General features: G+C 44.5%; 1 protein-coding gene across 7 annotated transcripts in view; it reads left to right on the forward strand.

Annotated features, from left to right (window-relative positions):
• LOC117047418 (schwannomin-interacting protein 1) overlaps positions 1–24,938 on the forward strand; it is a 365,411-nt gene that overhangs the window by 256,276 nt on the left and 84,197 nt on the right. For 5 of the 7 annotated variants that reach the window (XM_033150548.1, XM_033150549.1, XM_033150551.1 and 2 more), the window contains one exon: positions 13,084–13,839. In XM_033150548.1, the coding sequence (XP_033006439.1) occupies positions 13,084–13,839 (756 nt within the window). Of the gene's footprint in view, positions 1–12,644; positions 12,810–13,083; positions 13,840–24,938 lie in introns of those variants that run through there. The other 2 variants (XM_033150554.1, XM_033150555.1) reach the window with 2 other exon arrangements.

Consider the following 24,938-nt stretch of genomic DNA (forward strand, 5'->3'; position numbering starts at 1 on the left):
CGGCCTTAGTAGCTAATGGTCAGTTAGGAGTTGCTGGGCAAAAAGTAATGTTGCAACTTGTGATGGACAGCTTAGCGTCCTATTTAAGCCTCCGCACGTGGGTGCTCCTTTCTCTTGGCTTCGGCTGCTGATCACCCGTCCCGCCCCCCCTTTTTTCTTAGGCCTCTGCGTTGACTTTGCTCTGCCTGTCATGGGGTCGTCTGCTTTGCAGGGGCCCAGTAGGAATTTGTCCATCTGGCCGATTGGCTGTGCCTTATGGTTTTGCCTACTGCAGTAGCAACTTGTCACAACTTGTAAGGTTGGCGGTTAGGCATTGGTTCCTGTGTGGATTGCTGGATTGGGCGCTGCCCATCCAGAATCATGTTGATGCTGGGAATTCTGTTAAAGGAATCCGGCGACTCTTATGCTTTGTCCGATGCCCCCGGTAGGGGTTAGGGCCATAAGCCGAGTCCCCGGGACCATTGAGGAAGAGGGACGCGTTGCTGCCCCCCCGTCCTTAACTCTCCTCAGTCGCATTCTCCCAATCGCTGGTTTTAGGCCAGCCTCTGTCCCGGTGTGACAGTAGTCTGAACCAATGCCTACGCAACCACTCACCGAATTTGTATTTAAATAAAGTTGTGGCCCTAAATTATTTGCCAAAAACCCAAACCAAAAATCTGTCTCCTGTGTCAAGTCAATGGGGGGTGGATTGAGGTCCTCGATACGCAACTGTAGGTGCCAGAATCTGTAGTTTGTTAAAGGCGCTGAGAGATGTTAGGAAACCCCTATTCCCCTCCCAGAGACAGAATTTTGAGAGTTTTCTAGGAAGAGGAATTGATTGTTACACCCAGAGGTGGACTTTGCTAATCTTTGGTAATATGGCGCCCAGAGCGAAGCCAAAAATTGGCACCCCGAAATGGATCTTCTGAATGACAGATCTTCTAAATTTTGAGCCCCTTTGGTTGCCCCGTACAAGGGAAACACCCACACTGCCCTAAATCCAGGGCCGGTTACACCACTTTCAGCACCCTTAACAAACTCCCAGAATTCTTTGCGGAAACCACAACTGTTTTAAATGGGATCATAGTGATTTACATGCATGGTGCGACTGTAGCCCGGATGAGTAGCAATGGCAGATAGGAGCTGCAGTCAAAGTCAGAAATTGACAAAGATTACCTGTGATGTGAAAAGTCATTTCAACACAACCTTTTTCCAGCCATCCACTTTCTGCAGTTTCCAAGCTGCCTTGTAAGAGGTTTTCCCCCTAAACATTTTTTTAAAAGAAAAAAAAAGTTCTGGTTCCTTCCAATTCTGTGATCCTCTGATTCTGGAACTTCCTGCCTGTTGGCAGGTGCCCTGTATCTGCTGACTTCCTTTTTTGTTTTGGCAAGTTTACACAGACATATTGTTTAGTTACCTATATTTATCTCAATTTTTATTTTTATTTTTTGCTGATTTGCATCTGTGGTTTAATGTTGGTGGTTTTATGTATATTTGTTTGTTTGTTTTCCATTGCATTGAGTTTTTAAGCTGTTGTTTTATCTACACCTTTATCATACTTAAAGTTATTTAATTGAGCGGTTTCTAAATCTTCTAAAACAAAATAAAAGGAATTCTATTTGGCAATGCCAAACAATGAAATTATATAAATTATTATTTTATATATATATATATATATATATATATATATATATATATATATATATATATATATATATATATATATCAGATTGGTTGAAGTCTCACTCTACCATAGATAAGGCTGCTGTCCTAACCCCACTTACCTGAGAGTAATCTCCATTTAATTCAATGGGACCTACCTCCCAACAGACATGGTTAGGCTTGTAAGTCTAGGAAGTCTCAAGTATGCTCCTATATTATTTATTCTTTGAAAAAATGGACAGTCCTTTGCATTGCATAGCTAGCAAAACAGACACACTTCTATTATTACATGCATTTTAATACTGGCTTTCTATATAGGTTGCTAAAAGTGATTATAATACAGACCACAATGTGTGGTGCAAGATCATTTCCAATGTGCTATCATCCATCTTCATTAACAGTTAAGCAAAATGTCAGGCAGATGGATTTTTAGCAGGGGAAAAAGTTTGTATTTTTTTCTCCCAAGTGATTTTTACTATTATTATTATTATTTGGTTGTGTGTTTTAAGTATCATAAATCACTCAAAGACGAGTCATTTCTCTACAGCAGTCATGCTGGGGAGTGAAAGTAAGACTATACTAAAATTCCTTACATTCCACATCCCTTTGGAATAATATTTATCTTTCTGAAGATACCAAGGGATATTTATTTGAAAACACAACTGCCCTGTATCTTTCTGTGATAGGCAAGAATGTGATACATTAAAACATATTAATCACAGGAGGCTCCTACACACACACACACACACCAAATACAGCTTCTCCTCTGTAAATTGAGGACAATTCATTATCTCTTTTATTTGCTTGTTTATTTGGGGGACTGAGCAGGATTGTTTACTGGAAGAAAATAAAAGCTCCAAGTCAGGCAATCCTCCTTGAACTTCAATAGAACCTTCCAATAAAGTTGGAAAAACTGAAGCACAGAACAAAACGTTCTCATCGCTCTTCTAAGTTGAAGGGTAACACTTAAAATAATCATCCTGTGACAAACTGATCTGAAAACAAAGTCTGCCACTCTTTAAAAAAACAAAGTTTCCAAATCTCAGACATAAGGGTCTGTGATTCTTCTCCCGTCCCCCGCTCAATTGTAAGATTATATAACAAAGCCCAAATCTGCATTCTTTTAAATACCGGGAGCAATAGATCATAGAATCATCGAATTGTAGAGTTGGAAGGGACTCCAAGAGTCATCTAGTCCATCCCCCTGCAATGCAGGAATCTCAGCTAAAGCATCCTTACCACATTGTACCACAGGGATGGGGCCCCTGCAGCCTTGCAGATGTTTCTGGACTGCAGCATCCACCATCTCTGACCGGGGATGAACAAACCTGCCAATTTTGATTTCTCTGTGTTTCTGATTTTGCCAACCTTAAATTTAGTTCTCTGCATTTCCCACAACAATTTGTGGTTTGTTTGTTTGTTTGTTTGTTTTGTTTGTTTGATCTAAAGTCCTCATGAAGATCATCAGCATTTCCGTGTGAATTTCTCTTGACGTACTTTAGCATGCAATTCTGTCTAAAATATCCATACGTATGGACTTACGGAGAAGTGTGCATTTTGGCATGGGTCATTTCAGAAAGTTCAAATTAGCTAGGTGTGCCTTTAAATGGAAACTGAATAACATTTCTCCCCCGCCCCTATCCCTGACCATTGGCCATGCTGGCTGCAGCTGATGGGACCTATAGTCCAACGAGGCACAAAAGAAGGATATGTAAACCTCCAGTTAGCCTTAGAAACAGAATTGAGTGAGAGCAAAAATGTCATGAGTTTTAGTCTAACAAAATCAGGAGGGCCACAGGTTCCCCATTCCGGTCCTACCTGCACAGTTTCAAACACTTCAGGATGCAGCAGCAAATTTGGAATTGGCCTGACCTGATAATATACTGCTGATGTTGCAGTGCAACTTCCTTCATCTCTGACCATTGGCCACGCTGACTGCAGCTGGTAAAACCCCTGGATGGCATCTGGAAATATCTCTTGGAAGCATGTTTTAGATACAAAAAAATTAAGCTTGCTACCTCAGGACTTTAACTTCTATTTCGTACTCACAACCAGAGCGGTTAAAAACCAGAAGGGGGACACCTTTCCCATTCTGTCAACATACAATCACTTCATTGGCCAGGACTTGACCTTCCTGCTCAAAGCCTGGGTCAGCAATCCATTCCAGGCACTGTTTCTTGCCTAACTTAAGCATCGGAATCCAACCAAAGACAAACAAAAAGTGGTGGAGCCCGCTGTTAGAAAGTTTCATATCCTGTTCACCTTATCTACTTTATTTTCTTAATACAAGTTCACATCTTTGCCAGTGATGAATGAGCCAAATAGATTTAATAACCTACTAATGTGTTCCTATGACATTTTGCTGGGACACCTGCAGTGCTTCTTTGCTTAGTCAGGATACAGAACACAGGACATTTTGCTGTCACAGGTGCTTGCATTCCACATGTCAAACACTGCATCCTAGTATTCACTGCAATTTCATAGGGGACTCTATAAAATGTCACCTGATATGCTCAGAGTCACACACATTAGATTAACTCCATTTGTTCCTCACAACAACCCTGTGAGGTAGGATGTTTCATGTCAAGCAGAGACTGGACCAAATCCCTTGACCACATCCAGCATTTGAATACAAGAGTGGAGCACACGAAAGCTCATACCAAGAACAAACTTAGTTGGTCTCTAAGGTGCTACTGGAAGGAATTTTTTAATTTTATTTTGTTTTGACTATGGTACTTCAGTTACTGCTGACCTTCCAACTTCCATAAGCACCAGCCAGTATGGTCAGGTATGAGGAGAACTGTAGCTCAGCAACATCTAGAAAGACACCAGACTACACTACCCTGACTGATTCTTTGAAAGGAATCAAGTGACTTCCAAGCTGGTACTTGGGTTCTCTGCATGCATGCACACAAGAACACACAGAGCCCTCCTCTCTCTGCTGTGCTTCATTGCCGCCATTGAACCAAGAGCCCTGGCTCCTACCATGGTAACACATCCCAATCCCAAATTGTGAAATGCCCTGCTCAGTGTTTCAAAAACAAAAGAAGAGCTCAGGTGGCTCAAACCCAATTTCCATGTGGTTCAGCATCCCCCCCCCCAGCAGCCAGCCAGATGCCTCTGAGAAGCCCACAAGCTTGAAGGCAACTCTTTTCCTCCACTATTGTTCTGCAGTGGTGGAACACCCACCTTGCCTGCACAAGGTCGCAGTTCAACCCCCTACATGTTCAGGCTGGGCTGGGGAAAGCTGTTGTCTGATACCCTGTGGTGTGACTCACTGTAAGGCAGCTTCCTGTGTTCCATAATGAACGTTCCCCACATCAAATGGGGTGCGCGTTTTGCGTGGTCGCAAGTAGCCCCCTTGGATCACAGAGCAGCTCCTGGCAGTTGGGCCTGGCACCACCTTCTCAGGTTGGATACCTGTGGACTCCACCTACTCCAGCAGCCACCCAATCCCGGCTGGGGAGGTTTTGCCGGGGGGGGGGGGATTGACCAGGTAGAAGGAGGGATTATACAGCACACACAATAGAACTGAGTCATACCTGGGAAGCGGCTGTTGGATTCAGCGCTTCCCCACCCTCCACTCCCTCAATTGGCGTTTACTTTGCAGGTTAACCACCTTTTTTCCACAGGCACGCAGGAGCTGCTATGACAAGGTCGCTGTTGAAGGGCCGGAAAGGACTTTCCCTGCATTGGAAGGTTTTGCCTTTCCCATAGCAATTCATCACAACTTTGGTGGTTGCAGGCCTTGGGCAGAATCCTTTAGTCATCTACAAAATTGGGGGGACGTGGGGCGGTGACCCCTGCCCCCATTGCGGAGTCAATAACAGGGTTCCCGTTAAAGGGGTCTCAGGGGGAGGCATTGGCCATACGCCCAGAGGTCGTCACTGCCCTCCCCCTGCAGTGGCAGCGAACAGGGGGGCAGGCTATCTGCTTGAACATATGTTCTCCAGAGCTAGCCCACTCCCCACTCATGCTGGATAACCCTAAAAGTACCCAGAACCCCAGCTGGGGACTGGGAAGGATAAACGCCCAGTGCCTGAGCTAAGGTCTCCCTACATCTGAATATTAATAAAGTTGTGGCCAATTTAATCCCATAGAACGTTGTCACGTGTCGTTATTTCCCTCAGGGGCTGCCCGGGGTTCAGGGGACTCCGCCTGGCCGCACAATACTAGCAGCTGTATTCAGTAGTGCACAGTTTCTGATACAGCGGTGCCAGAATTGCAAGATGTTGCATCAACTAGCCATCTGAGATTGGGTGGGAAGGACAAGGTGTCAGCTGCAGGCACTGAAATGCATTGTTGCTGCTGCTGAATAACGGAGCTTGAAAGAATTGTTGCGACTCCTGACATACAAAGGTCGTTTCTTGAATAACAGAGACTCCTTTCTTCTTAAACTGAGTGTCGGATGCATCATCTTTCATGAGGCTGTTAATTTTCCAAGAGGTGGGGAGAGGGGTACTGCCACTGGTTATGTCATCCTCCATGACAGAACAAAAACCTATTGTTTCCCACGGCATCTCTATGGGTCAAAGAAAAAAATGCTATTTGAGTAATGAAATTGCGGGGTGGGGAATGATTTGAGTCCACTTATCTTCCCAAACAGTGTTAACATTATCCAAAGTTCTGGATATAATTATATATATATATATATATATATATATATATATATATATATATATATATATATATATATATATATATATGTATGTATGTATATGTATAATAGCTCACTTCAAAGAGAGTAACTGATTTATGAACAATTTGCAAAATGCAACCTTGTGTCTTGAGTATTAACAGCTACCCTGGGTGCTTTGGTTTTTATTATGCTGATGCGCTGGAAACACTACAGATGCAAAAGTACAATTATTTTTCAACCTCAAGTACCATCTCTCTTCAAGCAACGCATTTTTACTTTCAAATTGATTCAGCACTTCACTGTAATTCCTTTATTTTCACCATCAAGCTCCACACTGAATAGGCACAGTATTTATGTTGCAAAACTCGTTTAAATCATTGTCCTTGGAAGAGAAGAAAAAAAATCCCAACCCTGTCACATTTGCCCCCTCTCCCTACCCTTGTACACCACTTGCATGCTGAACTGTAAAGTTTAGGATGTTTAGAAAGTTTGTATGAGTCTTAATTTGTCTTAGTCCATTCTGTTATGGTTTTAACTTCCTTATGCTTTAAATTACGGCTGTGAATATTTTAGCAATAATTGTACTGTTTTCTGAAAACCGCTTTGAGGTTTTTTCCTGTAATCAAGCGGTACATACATTTTATGAAATAAGTCTGTCAGTCAATCAGTAAGTAAGTAAATGAGTTTTTCAAGAGGTCAAGGGCGCTATTCAGCTAAAGCAGGGGTGGAGCACCTGCAGCCCTTAGATGTTGCTGGGCTGTAACTCCCATTGGGCCATGCTGGCTTGGGCTGATGGGAGTTGTAGTCCAATAACATCCGAAGAGTCGCAGTGCTGAACAAAATAGGGTGTTGTGTAAGCAGTAGATGGGCACCAGCTGAGCAGCTTTGTAGTGGTCATACTTCCTCACCCCTTCCCCGCATGTCAGCAGGGCCCCAATCCTGAGCACGTGTGCATCTTGTTTCCTCTTCCAAAGTAGTACTAAGGGATTAGAGGCTTTGTTCTACCAGGCAGATACTTGGCCTTCGATTCTGCCCTTGTTTGGCCCATAGATAATGGCTTACGTGACCAGGGAGGTTTATATTGCGCTCAGTTTGCATGCTTGCTTACTTTGTATGGCATGAGATGTATGGAATGGAATTCGGGAGAATGAAAGGATTTGTCTCTCTCTCCCTTTTGTGGGGAGGGTCTAAACTTGTGGCAGAAACTTGGGAAGGTGTTTTCAGAGAAATTTGGACCACAATTGGAAGGTGTAAATCTGTAGGACTAGTGTGGGTGATAGGGAAATATCTGAAACCCACTTTCTCTATTCTTGTACTGCTAAAGAGGTAGGGAGGTATTAGTTTAAAGAAAAATGCAAACTGGTGGCTTTCATGATTTCCCAAGTAAAATGGCACTGTATAAGGGACGCAGCTGGCACTGTGGGTTAAACCACAGAGTCTAGGGCTTGCTGATCAGAAGGTTGGCAGTTCAAATCCCTGCGATGGGGTGAGCTCCCGTTGCTCGGTCCCAGCTCCTGCCCACCTAGCAGTTCGAAAGCATGCCAAAAAGTGTGAGTAGATTAATAGGTACTGCTCTGGCGGTAAGGTAAATGGCGTTTGCGTGTGCTGCTCTGGTGTTGGTGTTCGGTTGCGCCAGAAGTGGCTTTGTCATGCTGGCCACATGACCCGGAAGCTGTATGCTGGCTCCCTCAGCCAGTAACGTGAGATGAGCGCCACAACCCCAGAGTCGGACATGACTGGACCTAACGGTCAGGGGTACCTTTACTTTTACTTTATGGCACTGTATTATATACCTATTTTAGCATTCAGTTATTGAGGACTTTGAGGGTTGTGTTTACTATATTTTAACTTTGCATTCTAGACACATAAGCAGGGTTTTCTTTTTTCTTTCCTTTTTAATCTACTGTGAGTCTAGGAACAGAACACTGAGAAATAAAATAACACCCTCTAAACTGCATGGCACAAATTGCAGCTAAGCTGGTTCCCAGAGCCCATAAGTGTGTGCTGATGGCCATTAATTGCTTAACATGTTATAAACAGCTACAGAGGATCATGTAATTACTAGCATAATGTTCTCCAAATGATTTTTGAGCTGCAGTGTCATGAAATCGTTTGACTTTATAGGACCATAAAAGAGGTACCCGCTCAGAAGGCCTGTGCCCCTGTCTAAAACTACTGTCCTTGGATGCTAATGCCAAGACAAATAGGAAAAGCAGCACACAGACCTGCCTTCCACTTCTCACAGCCTCCTTTCTTTTTTCCCCAGGAAAACTTTCTGGATCTCCCATTAAGGACCAGTTTTGCCTGGGGCAGGCGCTGAGGTCTGAGTGCTAGTATAGCTCATGCTTTAGATTGCCTTCAGAAACATCCCTTGGCTATCCAAGAAGTTCTTGTAACAATCCAATTCTAACAGCCCATAATGAACTTTGATTATTTCAAAGATAAATACCAGTATTATAAACTTTGCGAGCTCTGCCTGTTAACACACATCCTTTTCATTTCCGCAAATTAAAATTTGAAAGTGTTGCTGAAACGGAAAGATGATTAAGTTGACGCTACGGAAAGGTTTCCTTTGTAACCCTGTTCTTTGAAGGCCTCGAATTTGTATTATAGAGCAGGCTTCAGTGAACCAGGATATAATAAAAAAGATTAGCTTTTTAACCGAGATATTATTTATAGGCTACTGGTAATTAGTTGCAATTTTAAAAAATGGCTAAATCACCCAAGTTAGTGCAAACTGATAATTATGTGGATGTAGCCTACCTATATTAATATACACCCTCTGGTGTACTTTGGCCACCTCGTGAGAAGAGAAGACTCCCTGGAAAAGACCCTGATGTTGGGAAAGATGGAGGGCACAAGGAGAAGGGGACGACAGAGGATGAGGGGACGACAGAGGACATAGTCCCCACAACTATGTCTGTGCACACTGAGGTTTTAAATTCCAAGCAAAACAGTATTAATATTTAGGAGCAACATTTTTATGGTTGTACAGTAGTACCTCAGTTTACGAACTTAATCCTTTCTGGAATCCTTTTCTGTTCTTAAACTGAGGCGCGCCAGTGCCCTTCCACCATTCGGATTCCGTTCTTGTTGTTGTTTAGTTGTTTATTCGTGTCCGACTCTTCGTGACCCCATGGACCAGATCACGCCAGGCACTCCTGTCTTCTACTGCCTCCCGCAGTTTGGTCAGACTCATGTTGGTAGCTTCAAGAACACTGTACAACCATCTCATCCTCTGTCGTCCCCTTCTCCTTGTGCCCTCCATCTTTCCCAACATCAGGGTCTTTTCCAGGGAGTCTTCTCTTCTCATGAGGTGGCCAAAGTATTGGAGCCTCAGCTTCAGGATCTGTCCTTCCAGTGAGCACTCAGGGCTGATTTCCTTCAGAATGGATAGGTTTGATCTTCTTGCAGTCCATGGGACTCTCCAGAGTCTCCTCCAGCACCAGAATTCAAAAGCATCATTCAATGTTTTGAATTCCGTTCTTAGACCGAGGTAAAATTTGCAAACTGAGACACTATTTCTGGTTTTGCAGAGTTGTTAAACCGAATCGTTCGTAAACAGGACTGTTCTTAAACCAAGGTACCACTGTATACTGAAAAATATACTATTTTTTTAAAAAAAAGTTAATTTTGATGCTAAGGTTGTGCATTGCATTGACCGTCTTGGTCTATAGAAGCTGTATCGCATTTCTGTTGCTTACCATGACCTCCTCTTACTGAGTTTGTGAAAATAGTCTAGTGACTACTAGCTAGTTTCTGATGGAGATCAAAGTGTTAGGTTTTATCTGTACGCTCCTGAATGTTACAAGTTTAGTCTACCTGTTGGGACTTGTTTCTGAGTTATACAGCTGTTTTGTGAATCAACAAAGATGTCTTTGGTGCGACTTGTCTTGATTTATAAGAAGTGTGAATCTGTTGACCTTCTGGGCATGTTGCAAACCTCATCTATTTCCTCAGGCTGTTTTGCAAGGAAAGAGGGATTGTGGAGAGGGGAAAGAACTTTGGCTTCATTGTGAGAATACCATATTTTTCGCTCCATAAGACACACTTTTTTCCTCCTAAAAAGTAAGGGGAAATATATGTGCGTCTTATGGAGCGAATGGTGGTCCCTGGAGCTGAATTGCCCAGGGGCCAAAAGAGGATCATGCTTTTTATTTTACAAAGAGAAAAGGGGGTGTTGAAAGGACCCCACTCAGCAGCTGATCAGCAAGAGATCGGGAGAGAGATAAGAGTCCCCGGCTCCCTTTCAGCCCCACCCTCCTTTGTTGAAAGTGCTGCAGAGGGAGGTTGTTTGTTTCCCCAGCGACATGTGACTGGCTGATTAGATTGCCTGGAAACTGTAGAAAAGGCTCCCTTTCCTTTAGAAGCTACAGAAATGTGAGTTGAACCCCATAAAAACAGAGCTTTTCCTCTTTGCTTTTCCCCCTTTGCAACAAAAGCTGCAAAACTTTTAGCAGATCCTCAAAAAACAAGGTTTTTCCCTTTGCAAAAAAAGCTGCAAAACTTTTAGCTGATCCTCAAAAAAAACAGAGCTTTTAGAGGAGGAAAACCAGAAAAATATTTCCCCCCCCTTGTTTCCTCCTCTAAAAACGAGGTGCGCCCTATGGTCCGGTGTGCCCTATGGAACGAAAAATACGGTATATGAATGTGACAACCCCCCCCTCTTCCTGGGATTTTATCTATCTATCTATCTACTGTTATCATAATTTTGGAAGAAGTTGAAATGCTTCCTCTGTATTGACTTGTTTGAAGTGCTTTATTATTATGAGTGCCAGATTATATGGTGGCATTTTTCTTATGCTATGGATTTACTTTAAAAAAAAAACCTGGCAGGATGCCTAGAGTTCTGGATAGGTATGTTAAAAATTGATTTGTATATTTAAAAACAACCTTCGCAGGCTACTTTTTTTCAATTTATCTTTGCAATGAGGAGCTAACACCTGTGAAGTGTAGAGGGTTTTCTGTGGCTTGCTAAAATCTTGACCAAGGAAGCGCCAAAATAATTTGGCATTTTTTACTAAAACGTACAAACCATGGACTTTATTGTATTATGAAAAACTCTAATTAAAAAAAAAACATCAACATGAAAAAATAAAATACAACGTAATGGGAGGAAGCCCTACTGAACTGGAGGCCTACTTCTGCGGTCCATTTGTTCAAGAGAAAGCCCCATTGAATTCAATCGAACTGCTTTTGAATAGATGTTCAAGATGAAGGTTTAAACAAAATAAAATAAATAAATAAAAATTCTTTCCAGTAGCACCTTAGAAACCAACTAAGTTTGTTGTTGGTCAAAACAAAATAAAAAATTCTTTCCAGTAGCACCTTAGAGACCAACTAAGTTTGTTATTGGTATGAGCTTTCGTGTGCATGCAAACTGAAGAAGTGTGCATGCACACAAAAGCTCATACCAATAACAAACTTAGTTGGTCTCTAAGGTGCTCCTGGAAGGAATTTTTTAAATATATATAGTTTCGACTATGGCAGACCAACACCTACCTGTAACTAGGTTTAAACAAACTTAGCAGGAGATCCACTACATCCTAAAGCAGCTCATTCCCGTAGATCATTCCAGTAGGATTGCTCCATCATTTCTGAGTAAATACGCCTTAGATTGCGCTGTAAATTACTTTAGAAACTCAGATGAACAGCCATTGTGCTGAGGTTGCAGCTCTCAGAGGAAGCTTAAAGGTCTTGCTAGGAGGGGACACTTTTAACCCTCATGTGGAAACAAGCACCCAATTAATCTCACTCCACCATTCGCTCAAGAGTGGGAAATGGAACAGGGTCAGGCTTCTCAGCCTCTTTTACCTGTTGCAGCCAAATGGGTCGTGTTTGTCCCCCCCGCCGCCACCCCACTCAAACCCCAATCCATGGAGATGCAGTGGAGGCTGGTGGTACCACGTGCCAATCTTATCTGGCAGTAGAGAGGCTCTGCTGCACCTCTTTTCAAATTCAAACTCATGTTTCCCCTGCGAAGTGCAAATCTCCCCCTCCCCTCCTTTTACAGGTGTGAAGGAGGAGGAGACATAACTGCATGGCACCCCCTTGAAAAGAATTCGGGGGAAGAAGTGGCTCCGCTCCTCTAGGGTCGCCTCCCGGGGCCACGCTTTTTGCTCTTTTCCGGCCATGATCTGTACCGTAGGGGGCGGTGTGGGGCCGGCATTGTCTCATTCACTTTTTTTCCTCCAGTTTTACGCCGGCTGCGTGGGGCTCCCAGACTCCCTCCTCCCCCCCCCCCCCGCTTACCCCCCTCGCGCTATCGGCGTAGCTCGCTCTCTGTATTCGCAAGTGGGCGCGAGGGAGCCGGGAACTTTCCGGAGCCATTGCAGGGCAAGGAGGGACTCCCGGCCGGTGCTGGAAGAAACTGTTGGCGGCGGCGGCGGCGCCTGAGCTCTCCAGGCAGAGCGCTGCCTGTGCTGCTGTTGCGCGCCCCCTTCCTCCTCGTTAGGTGGGGCTCAAGAGGGACCGCCCCTGCTTGGGAGACCTCCCTGCCCTCTCCTCGCAAAGCGGATGCCCTGCCTAGGTGGGGTGGGAAACTTCGGGGAAGTGCCGGAGATCTCCCCTTCCCACCCACCCCGTTGGCTTCTCCCTTCCCTCCCTCCCCAAGATTCCCTTCCTTCGCCCTCTTTTCCCTTTAAGAGTCTGGCAGCATCTGGAGAGAGGGAGAGGGGGAAACCGGGTGTCTGGTTCTTTCTGTGCCTGGCGGGGATGTTATTCCAGCAGCAGCAGCAGCAGCCAAGGCAGGAAAGAAGACCTAGGCTTGGTCTTTTCTAATGCTCTCTTTCTCTGTCCTCTAGGATGGCATGGATCTAGGCAGCGACCCTTGCAGCAGCCGCTCCAGCTCGGAATCGAGTTCCAGCAAAGTGACCCCTTGCTCGGAATGCAAATCTTCCCCCTCGCCCACCAGCCTGGACTTGGCTGCTTTGGAGGACTCGGAGGAGGAGGAAGACGAGGAAGAGGAGGAGGAAGAGGAGGAGGAGGGGTCGGAGGACTTCCAGGTGTACCAGAGGAAGGTGACTGATGCGTGGGCGGAGGACAGGGACGATGCCCGCCGCTGTGCCCGAACCGCCCCTGCCAGGAGGAGTTTAGCGCAAGAGCTGGAGGAGGCGAGGAGCGCCCGCCTCGCCCTCCCCACCATCACCGCCGCCACCCCTGCTATGCCACCCCCGGCTCCCCACGGCCACCCGGCTCCTCAGCATCCCCAGCGCCAGCACCGCCAGCCGCACCACCCGCTGGACCTCCGGCACAATGCCAACGTGGTGCCCTCTAGCCGCAGGACTGGGCACAAAGGGGGCGGCGGCTACGGCAAAGCCCCCCGGCTCCAGAAAGGGCAGCCCGGGGGCGGCATGGGCAGGCTGAGCAACGGAGGCTCGCTGGTAGCCTTCCACCCCTTGGAGAACTCCTTGGGGGGAGGAGGAGGAGGGGGCACGACGGCTTGGCAAGAGCAGGAGCCCCCGCTGCCCACCATGGACTGGGAAGCCCTGGAGAAGCACCTGGCGGGGCTGCAGTTCCAGGAGCAGGAGATCCGGAGCCAGAAGAGCAACTACACTTCCGTAAGTTGGCGCCCTCTCTCCACTTCCCCTTCTCTCCTTATATCTTCCCGGCTCGTGTCTTTGCGGAGGAGAATGGCAAGGGAAGTGTTAATTTCAATGGGAATTATTAGTTAGGTCGAGCAGGCGGTGAGTCACTTCCCTCGCTGGGAGAGGGATGGATTTGGCATTTTTTCTTTCCCATAGAAGGCAATTTGCACACAGTTGCTGCAAAAGGGACAGCTGTGGCTCTCCTCGGTTTGGGATGCATGTCCTGGCCCCCTCCTCCCAAATATGTCACCACTGGTGCTTGTAGAGAAGCTGCAAGATGTGTGTGTTGCGTGTGTGTGTGAGAGAGAGAGAGAACAGCTTTCTTACTCAGCTATTTTATTTTGGAAGAAGGGATTTGGAATTGCCTCTTGTCTCTTTGTTCCAACAAGGGAAGGAGTTGCTTGACTCTCTGACCTGACCTGGCCGAGAGAGGATTTAAGGAATAGGAAGGAGTTAGGCAGGTGACCCTCTGTGTGGCAAGGGGGGGGGCGCTTGGGGCTACTTCCTGTTTCTTATCAGAAGGACACCTGGCTGCATTCGGAGACTGCCAGACAGTGTGGGTGGCATCCAGAGGAAGGAGAGGAACGAAGAAAGAAAGGGGGGTGGGGGTGGAACATAAGGAGGAACCCTTGCCAAGCTGGTACATGTCCCAGTGTGGATTTGCCCCAGTGAGAAGGGTTTGTACTATTTAGATGCATTGTTGTTGTTTCCTATGTGAGCAGCTTTCAAATAGCAGTAAGTTGCAGTTATTTGTGGTATTGGCTGGTTGTTCCCCCCCCCTTTAAGTGCACCTTGGCCTATTAAGGATGCTTTGCTGAGTCTAGCTAATGAATATGCTAACATCACAATATGCCTTGGGGTGTGACTTGAGAATCCATAGCCTTCTGGAAATTGGGTGCAATGCACTTTGACTTTATGGCATGAGCATAAGTAACTTCAGTGTTATTGGGAGGGGACAGTAATTGTCTGGTTTCAGTAAGTGAGGGGCAATAAAGAGGGGGTTGTCTTCCTTTCCCCTAATAATGGAACTGCTGGGAAAGACCCCCCCCTCACTGCTCTTAATAGCTGCTACTTGCTTGTCCTTTCTCTGGATACCCTGGGTATTTCTTTTAATTAGAAAGGGGGGAAGGGAGAAAATAATATCTACTAGATTCCAGGGGAGAAAACGTGTCCTTTTGAGCTCCTGTGTTGTATTTTAAAACCATTTTTTAAAAAAGCAGATCGAGTATAAAGTCAAATCATGCAGCTGTATATATTCGCATTTGCCACTGTAATGATAAATACTGCAAGGTTTCGATTCAGCAGTGCTGATGACACTGCATTTTAAGTACCTTGTAGTTTTGGAGATTGCATGCGCTTTGAGGGAGACTGTTTTGCCTGCAGAGAGAACTGCAGGACTCAAATGTCTTGCTTTGTTTGCTGCTGGGACAAGATTTTCCTATGTTGTTCTGCAAACAGACTACTTCCAACCAACCAAAAATATTATTCAGATTTGGAGGCTTGGGAAGTCTTTCGGACAGATGACATGTGGCCTGATTTGGTGTTTGATTTTTTTTCCTCTTCAGCCAGTCTTTAAGATAAGCAGGTGCTTGATAATGAATTGGAAGGGAGGAATGTATTAAATTCATATTGGCAGCTATCCTGACTTCGAATTTGAGTATCCTGAGTCAGAATTGGATGGATATCCTGATTCAGGGTTCCATCAGCAAAAAGGCCCCACATTATCTGTCTAGAAGCATCAATTTGTTGTCATTTTTATGGAATCCCTGCATGTGAACACATTCACCAAAAGGTATCAGTTTGAGGCTTATGTTGTAAGGGAGCCTGTGTTAAAAGGGAGGGGCTAAACAAGTTGGGGGGGGGGGGGGAAACAAGTCAGGATAAATATTTGAAAGAGAAGCTCCATGAAATACCAGCAAGGTTTAACGCCTCAATTACCGGTATATTGTCTTCTCCTGGCCTAACTTCCAAGTTTAACTGTATTTCGTGCTGGCTAATTCAGAAGTTCAGAAAGTGTTACGGTGCAGGCAACTATAGATTTCATGTAGGTGAATTCTTATTTGAAAGCACTTCCCTCTCTGGCCCCCAAACTGGAGATAATTGTGAAAAAAATTAAGTACCTCCAGAGGCAGGCTAGACCAGGGTGGTCCAACACATGTGGCCTTTTTTGTGGCCCTCAGCAACAATTGACACCCCCCCCCAGCCCTCATGCTGCCCATGAGTGTAGCCCATCCCAAAATTATTGGAAAGCATTGAAAGTACTCAGTTAATTGAGGTTCTGTCCCCACCCCCAGCATATGCCTACGCCCCTACAAAAGCTTGTTCCCTAAGTGAGGGTATTTTTAACCATTATTTCCCCAAGAAAATTAAACAACTTTGGTGGGCAATCTCCTAAAAGAACCTCAACAAGTTTCGCTCCCCCCCCCCGCCCCCAACAAAAATCTTGGATATGACCTGCCTTCCCAAAGCCTCCTTCCCAAAGCAAGGCACTGGGCTTTGGGAAGGAGGAGTGAGGACTCTGACGGGGTCCTAGAGTCCTCTTCTCTCCTTGCTGAAGCCTATTTAGCACTTCCCCAGCTTTGGGATGGAGGTGGGAGAGCTCTAGGACCCAGCCAGAGCCTTATGCCTCCTTTGCAAAGCCCAGCACCTTGTGAGGGCTGGGGGGGGATGTCAAATTTTGGCCTCATGCCCCCCCCCACAAGGCAGTGTGCGCCCCATGGGTTCTGTGTGGAAGTACTCTTGTGGCCCACTTGGTATTAGGACCCCTTGGCCTAGAAGTCAGGAGTGAGCAATATTTTGAGAGCTACATTCCCTCAGGGGTAGGACTGTATGCTGATTGTGAGCAGGGCCCAAACCAGCAGTGAGTGGAGCTACTCCTTTCCCCTCTCTCTTTCTGCCACCTCAATTTGTCTCTCCCCTTCCTCCCCTCCAGGAGATTGCCAGGGTAGGAGAGATCACTCTTGCCTTATGTCTGAAGTGATTACTTTTGAAAGTAAGCCAAAGGCGACATAAAATTTGGCCAAGGGCAACAGTCTGCCTTAGGGTTGTGGGTCTCCACCCCCTCTCTGTGGTAGTGCTGCACTTTTTATCATGAAAACCCTTTTTATACTGTCGCCTCTAATGTGGTAGAAGTGGGGTTAGTTCCTAGCCCCGAAACTAGAATATTTAAAGGTTCATTTAAACATGCAAAATTAAGGCATCGCTTGCTATCACTCAGTGAGAAAGTGTGAGCTTCCCCTGTTGAAAAGCTTCAGTCGGGGCGATAGGAAAGTGCCATCTGGGGTAGATCTTCTGTGATAGTCATTGAGACATGCAATTTCTTACCTGATGTTGCAAGCATCAAGAATAAATATGCACATGTAAACTCACTTGTACAGCACTTCTGGAAGATCCTCGGCCTCTGAGATTGCAGGGGAAAGGATTCAGTAACTTTCGAGGCAGCCTTCAGTTGCCTCAACAACGGGTGCCTCGCATACACACCTTATTGAGATTCAAGATAGCACCTGACACTCTGCTTTCCATCTTCTCTTTACATGTGATCAGATGTAAAGAGACAAGGCCTTTTCGTTGGTAGGGCCAAAATGGCCTAGTTTGATGGCAGAAAGATGTGGTTCCCGTCAATCCCGAAATCACTGTATTGAGAGGATGTGATGGTACGCAACTGGTTTTAGAATGTTTTAATTATATTGTTATTGTTGTGTTGGCTGTCTTGGACTCCTTTGGGAAGGAAGGGCAGGATGTAAATTGAAATAATAACAGTACCCTTCCTGTGGAAATCTGCTGGGCTTCCTCTGTTCTCATATATCTCCTTCCTGATAGCTCAGCTGGTTGGAGCGTGGTGCTCATAACACCAAGGTTGCAGGTTTGATTCCCGTTCCCCCATATGGAACAGCTGCACATTCCTGCATTGCAGGGGGTTTTGCTAGAATAGATCATCCAACTCTACAATTCTGTTATTCTTATTTCAGCTAGTTGATTATTTGCTTTTATTAATGTTCATGGATTGTTGCGCAAAAAGTGAAATCCTGTGCATGTGTACTCAGAACTAAACCAAGCTGAATTTGGTAGAGTCACCAAATTTGAATGGCGCTGTGGGTTAAACCACAGAGCCTAGGGCTTGCCGATCAGAAGGTTGGCGGTTCGAATCCCTGTGATGGGGTGAGCTGTTGCTCGGTCCCTGCTCCTGCCAACCTAGCAGTTTGAAAGGACGTCAAAGTGCAAGTAGATAAATAGGTACTACTCCGGCGGGAAGGTAAACGCCGTTTCCGTGCGCTGCTCTGGTTCGCCAGAAGCAGCTTAGTCATGCTGGCCACATGCCCCGGAAGCTGTACTCCAGTTCCCTCGGCCAGTAAAGTGAGATGAGCACCGAAATGAGCACCGCAGAGTTGTCCGCGACTGGACCTAATGGTCAGGGGTCCCCTTTACCCCTTACTCCTGGCAATGGCTGCAATCCTAACCCCATTTATTTAGGATTAAACCGCCTTTCCAAGAAGGATTATGTTCTTCAGAATAAGGCCAAAGGCCCATCTAGGCCACCTTCCTGTTCTCACAGTGGCTGTCCAGGTGTCTGTGGAAAACCCAGAAGCAGAATCTGAGTGCAACAGTCTTCTACTAAGTCTTCTACTTGGGATGCCCTGCACGTTGCCTCTGTTGGTGGAGGCAGAATATAGACATTGTGGCTAGTAGCAATTGACCCACCATGAATTAGCTCAATCCTCCTTTAAAGCAATCCATGTTCGTGGCTTTCACTACACCTTATGACAATGAATCCCACAGTTTAACTGTGCACTGTGTGAAGAGTTGTTTTGTTTTGTCTGCCCTGAATCTTTTTTTTTAACACACAGAATCATAGAACTGTAGAGTTGGAAGGAATGCTAAGGGTCATGTAGTCCAACCCCCTACTTGACCCTTGGTTTGGTTGAGCGTATTATTATTATTGGCATCCATCTGTCTTGGGAGACATTGGAGTGGATCTCCAGGGGTGAAGTCAAACCACTGTGTTAGCAGCACCAAAGCTGTACCAGGAAATGATTGAGTGGGTATATACAGCATGTGGCAAGGCAATTCAGCAGGTTATCTGGTTTCTATATGTGTCCTGAACATGAACTTGGAACACACAAAGGGACCTCAGCCAAAGATTGTAAAGGTCCCGTTTCAGGTAAGTTTGGCAGTGTCTAGAAGGACCACACAAGGCAGGTGAGTGGCATAGTTCCTCCCCACACCAGAAGCATAATGGTGTAGGAATGAACCAAGCCATTCAGTGTGCCCATGTGGTTCTTCTCATAGATGCTTGCCAGAGCTGCGTAGGATTAAACAAGGGGATATCAGCACCCATGGCATTTCACAAATATGTTAATTGGGCTGTGGGTTGCCAGCTGGCTGTTTTTGTTGTTGTTTTCACCAGCTGCCCTTGGGACATGTGGGTTGAGGCTTTAAAGGCTTTTGTTTCTTGTAGTCCAGGAACGTAAAATGATGCAAAGCATTTCCCCCACTCATAACCAGGTGGCATTTTGGACTGCGTGGCTTCTTGATACTTCTGAGCTCTGTGACCCGCTTAGGAAACACTGTGGTTTGCAGATATGGTCACCTGAGGGAATGTATGGAACTGCAACTGCGCCAATAATTTGGTGGTGTAATGAACACATACAATGGGTAAATGCACCCTGTAAATGCCCCCACCATTATCCAGGAGGTGTGAGCTGAGAAGTCCCTGGTTCAGATTTGTATCTATTAGTACATGGGTATCATGTATCATGAGTTATACAGGTAGGACTGTTGTAAGGATTGCTGAGATAATGGATTTGAAGTAATTTTAAACAATCAAAAATGTGCTTATATAAATTCCAAGTTGCTGTCAGGTGCTGAATTCAAATAAAATACCATTCCTTCTAGTTGCATGCCACTTGTTTGAGATGCTGACATGTAAATTTGATGCACACCCCTCAAAATATGTAAATAATAGGAGTACTTAAACCTAGGATAGACAATATGTCACCCTCCAGATATTGTTTTACTTCAACTCCCATCAGTCCTAGCCAGCATGGTGAATAGCTAGGGATGATGGGTGCCATAGTCCAAATCATCTAGAAGCGATTCCATTGGTTTTATCCAACTTAAACGGAAGAAGTACTGATTGGAGACTCAAAAAAACAGCAAATCAAGCATTCCTCAGAAATGCCTGTTATTTCCTCTTATATTATTCAAGTGAATTGGATACTTTTCTCTTCCCAGCTCCACTGCCAATGCTGGAAGGAGATTACAGGTCTTCATATCCTTTTGGCAAGATTCCTTTTACCACTTTAATGTGTTTCTCCTGCAACAATTGTAGCATCCTGGCTCCAGTCTAGAGCACAAGCAATTCCTTTTTGTTCAGCTGCAATGTATAAATCACCTGGAGGAGGAATTTATGAATGGTAGATTTGTCAGAATGCAACAGACTTGTATTTCTTTTCTGTTTATACATGTTTCAGTGTTTGGTGTAAATAATTTTAGTTTCTTTAGCCTGCAGTCCTGTACACACTTACCTGGAAGTAAATCCTGTTGAACTCAGTGGGGGTTACTTCTGAGTAGGCATGCAGTGGCTTGCAATGTTGATTCACTAATCATGTTGGACTGTTGACACGTTGGTTCTAACTGTGTCCAGAACTTTTAACAAGTGTTGTGATTAAATATGCTTAAACTAGTTCATTTGAATCCTTAAGCTGACCTATAAAACTTCTGGCATGGCCAGTCATATTTATTTGTTAAATTTGTATCTCACATTTCCACCAAATGGCGTTCAAGATAGCTTACAAACAACAGCGCAAATACAATAAAATATAATATAATCAAATACAATTTAAAAAACTTGGTTGTTTTTAAGCTGGAAAAACATTAATAAAAGTAACTAACTAAAATGAGTTGCAGCACATTTGCAAATCATTTTAAAGTCTTTTGGCAAGGAGTTTCAGAGTTTGGGAAGAGCCACTCTCCTCTGTCACCCTTTACATTTTGGAAACAATCATTTGCAAGTTTATATCCAAAGAATAACTATAAATTAATGCACACTAAGTATGTTAGCTGTGAGTGTGGACCAGCAGTCTAAAAACCTTGACATAAATGAAATGTCAAAATGCAGTTAATGGTCTGCTCTTGGATTTCATCCCTATCTGGCATGCCATTTTCATAGCAGTATGGTTAGCTCTGTTTTTATGCTGAGCAGGATATGCCGTGTATACTTTTATGTGTATATGGGGTAATGTGGATCCATGTCACTCATGCAAAATAATAATAATAATAATCCTCCCGCCTATGTGAACTGGTCAGGCAAAGGCTGTTGTGGGAACAGAGGAAGAGAGAGCTAGAATGATAAACAACGATGAGTCTGGTCCATTGATTTTTAAACTTAGAATGGGGTTGGTTTTGACTAGATCAGGTGTGGGGAAATTTTGGCCCCCCAGATGTTGCTGAACTTCTGCTGGACCAGATCTCTCATATTCATTCATATTCTCTCTCTCACTCACACACATGCAAAGACACACATATACACCTACTAGGGGCTAGATTTCTGTTTGCATTGCTCGCGAATCCTACCAAACCACCCACACTAACCCCTTAGACCAGGGATGGGGAACTATTTGGCTCCAATGTTGGTGTCACCCAGCAGCAGGTGACAGCAGGTCTCAGAAGCCCATTACCATGCTATAATTCATAGTGCCACCTGTGAGAGACCACACAAACTGATGACAGCCTTACACAAATGTATATAGGAAGATATATAGACATTCTCTCTCTCTCTCTCTCTCTCTCTCACACACACACACACACACACACACGTTGTACAAAGCTGCAGAATTCCAGAAAGTATGAAGAGAAAGTGCATACCCATAAGGCAGAGGGACATGTACTGAATGTGTGCTAGATAGCAATGGCTGCCACAAGAGTAGTTGCTGAATAAATGATAACTGACTTTCAGTGCATGCTTTGTATGTTTACCAGGTCCAGTAGGGCTGACTCATAGGGGCATGTACATCAGATTGGAGCCTCTCTGCTCCTTCAAAATGACAATAGCATAAATAAACAGGACTGGCAGCTTACAATATACATGTCAAGTTAAAAAGGAAACTGTAAATATTTACAACAGGAAAACTGTAAATGGCATATGAACAGATGTTGCAGTATGAGAACTATCAAGTTCTGCAATTAGACTAAAAGGTCTGATGCATTCTTGGTGCATATCAATTTGATGCATTGCACACTTCTCTGATAGGTTTTGCGCAGCAGCATGTATTTCATTCTGTCAAGAAAAGATGTAAGATCTTTGTGCACAGTCAAATTTATTTTTTATTTATTGTATTGTATTTATATCCCACCTTTCTTTCAAGGAGCTCAGGGTGGTGTACAGAGTTCTCCTCCTTCCCATTTTATACAGTACTTGCAACGACTCTGTGAGGCAGGTTAGGCGGAGAGATTGTAGCTAGCTCAAGGTTAGCTGCTGAGTGGGGATATGAACCTTGTTTCCTCAGTCTTAGGCCCTTATCTGCACTATGCATTCCATAATATTATTTGTATGCCTCCTTTCCATAGTTCAAACCATGCTCAAGTCAGCTTACAACATGAAAAAAATTACACAGTTACAAGCATAACAAAAGCAGCAATGATAACTAAGACATCAAAAAGCACACTACCAAATTAAAACAATTTCCACATAAAAGAACTAATACACACACACACACACACACACACACACACACACACATATATATATATATCAAAAACAGCAAAAAAAACCACACCACACCCCAGCCCATCTACACCCCAGCTTCAGCTTTTGTAGCTGGAGTCAGTCGGGGCTTTGCCCTCCCAGGCCAGGTGGGAAAAGGCCTGCAAGGCAGGGAGCAGATCTTCCAGGACTCAGCCAAGAAGCATAAGCCCACTTTAAACAGCCTGAATCCTGGGAAGTGTAGTTTGTGAAGGGTGCAAAGAATCCTGGGAAGTGTAGTTTGTGAAGGGTGCTGAGAGTTGTTAGGAGACCCCTGTTCCCCTCACAGAGTTACAATACTTGGAGTGGTAATAATGGGTCACCTGGTGTCATTGTAGCATCAGGCCATGGACAGGGGGCACCCTTGCTGTCAGGCTTGTCTGTGGAGTGGGGGGCAGGCCCTTTAGCATATGAGGGGGCCCACCGTAAGTCTTTCTGCCATTGGCACTTTAAATCTGAAGCCAGCTCTGAACCCAAGCTATTGAGGCACTGCCATTTCCCAAGTAAACTGGAAGAGGAAGTAACCTTTTGAGAAAATGCATGAAGAAAATGCATATCTTGGAGATAGGCAGCATAGCATGGTTAATACTTGGTAGTAAACCTCTATTGATCCTACTGTCCAGCAATCAGATGTTTCATGGAATGAGGTTTAGTGGCTTTGCTGACTGAATTTTTTTTGCATCTGCAGCAGGTCAGGTGTTACTTCTGGTGAATTTAATGATGGGACTGCTGCTGCCTTCTACTAAATCTTTGAAATAATAGGTTCTGTGTAGGAAGAAGTCTGCTGGCTCATCAGAAAGTCTACAGTAACCAAATCTGAGGGAACCGAATGTCTGCATGGTTATGTTATTGATCATTCATTTCAATGTCATGTTAATTTAACTTGAATATTCATGAGGTAAAGTGGGGGCTTCTGCATAACCTCTGGGTTGCTCTCATTTTAAAAAGAAAAAGAAAAAGCTTCCCTAAGTCAACAAGGTTTAAATTTGGCCAATTTCATTTAAATGCATAACAAACCTTTGCAGATCTGCTAATTTGCAGCAACCATCATATTTGCTATTGAACTTTGAAGCTGTAAAGCCATCTACCCACTATCTGAATTGCAAAAGTTTCCCCTCACCTCTCCTGGTATTATAGGCCCAATCTGCACTACATATTTAAAGCACTGTCATACCACTTTTAAGAAATCATGGAAACTGTAGTTTGTTAAGGGTGCTAAAAGTCATTAGGAGATCCGTCTTTCCCTGCCAAAGCTGCAGTTATCAGAGCAGTCCATCTCTCTCCTCAGTAAACTCTTGAGAATTGTAGTTTTGTGAAGGGAAGAAGCATCTCCTAATGACTTTTAGCACCTGTAACAAACAACAGTTCCCAGGATTCTTTGGGGGGAGTCATGATACTGCTTTAAATGTATAGTGTGTATAGACCAAAAATTTATTGAAGTGATCTAAGAGCTTCTGCCCATGTTGTTCTGCAAAAGTTTGTATGTGATAACCTTGGGGGTAGTGCCAGGGATCCTTCCTACCCAGATCTTGCACTCTCTACTAAATAATAGATTTCACCTCTTTCTTTTTACAGAACTGGAGAGAAATATGGATGAAATACTTGTGGCTGCCCTGTCACTTCTATTTTGGTCCTTAGAAGTCACTTGACCCCAGATAGTGTCAAAACACAAACCTTCCAAGCTGGTCCTAGATGCCTAAACACAATGGATAACTAATCACTTATTGAATATCAGTTCCATTTCTGTCAACCTCACCCCAACCTTATTCCCAATGTTTCATGAAAATGAAGGTGAAGTGGACGCAAGCTAACAAAATGAATTTCAGTAGGGGCAAATGTAAGGTTCTGCACTTAGGCAGGAAGAACCAGATGCACAAATATAGGATGGGGACACCTGGCTTACTAGCAGTACATGTGAAAAGGATCTAGGGGTCTTGGTGGACCACAAGCTTGACATGAGTCAACAGTGTGATGCAGCAGCGAAAAAGGCTAGTGCTATTCTAGCCTGCATGAACAGAAGTATAGTGTCCAGATCAAGGGAAGTAATCGTACTATTCTATTCTGCCTTAGTCAGACCACACTTGGAATACTGTGTCCAATTCTGGGTACCACAATTTAAGAAGGATGTTGACAAGTTGGAGCGTGTACAGAGGAGGGCAACCAAGATGATCAAGGGTCTGGAAACTAAGCCTTATGAGGCGCGCTTGAAGGAGCTGGGTATGTTTAGCCTGGAAAAGAGGAGACTGAGAGGAGATACGATAGCCATCTTCAAATATCTTGAAGGGCTGTCACATGGAGCAGGGAGCATGCTTGTTTTCTCCTGCTCTGGAGG

Source organism: Lacerta agilis, chromosome 5 (assembly GCF_009819535.1).
Source record: "Lacerta agilis isolate rLacAgi1 chromosome 5, rLacAgi1.pri, whole genome shotgun sequence".
NCBI classification, from domain to species: Eukaryota; Metazoa; Chordata; class Lepidosauria; order Squamata; family Lacertidae; genus Lacerta; species Lacerta agilis.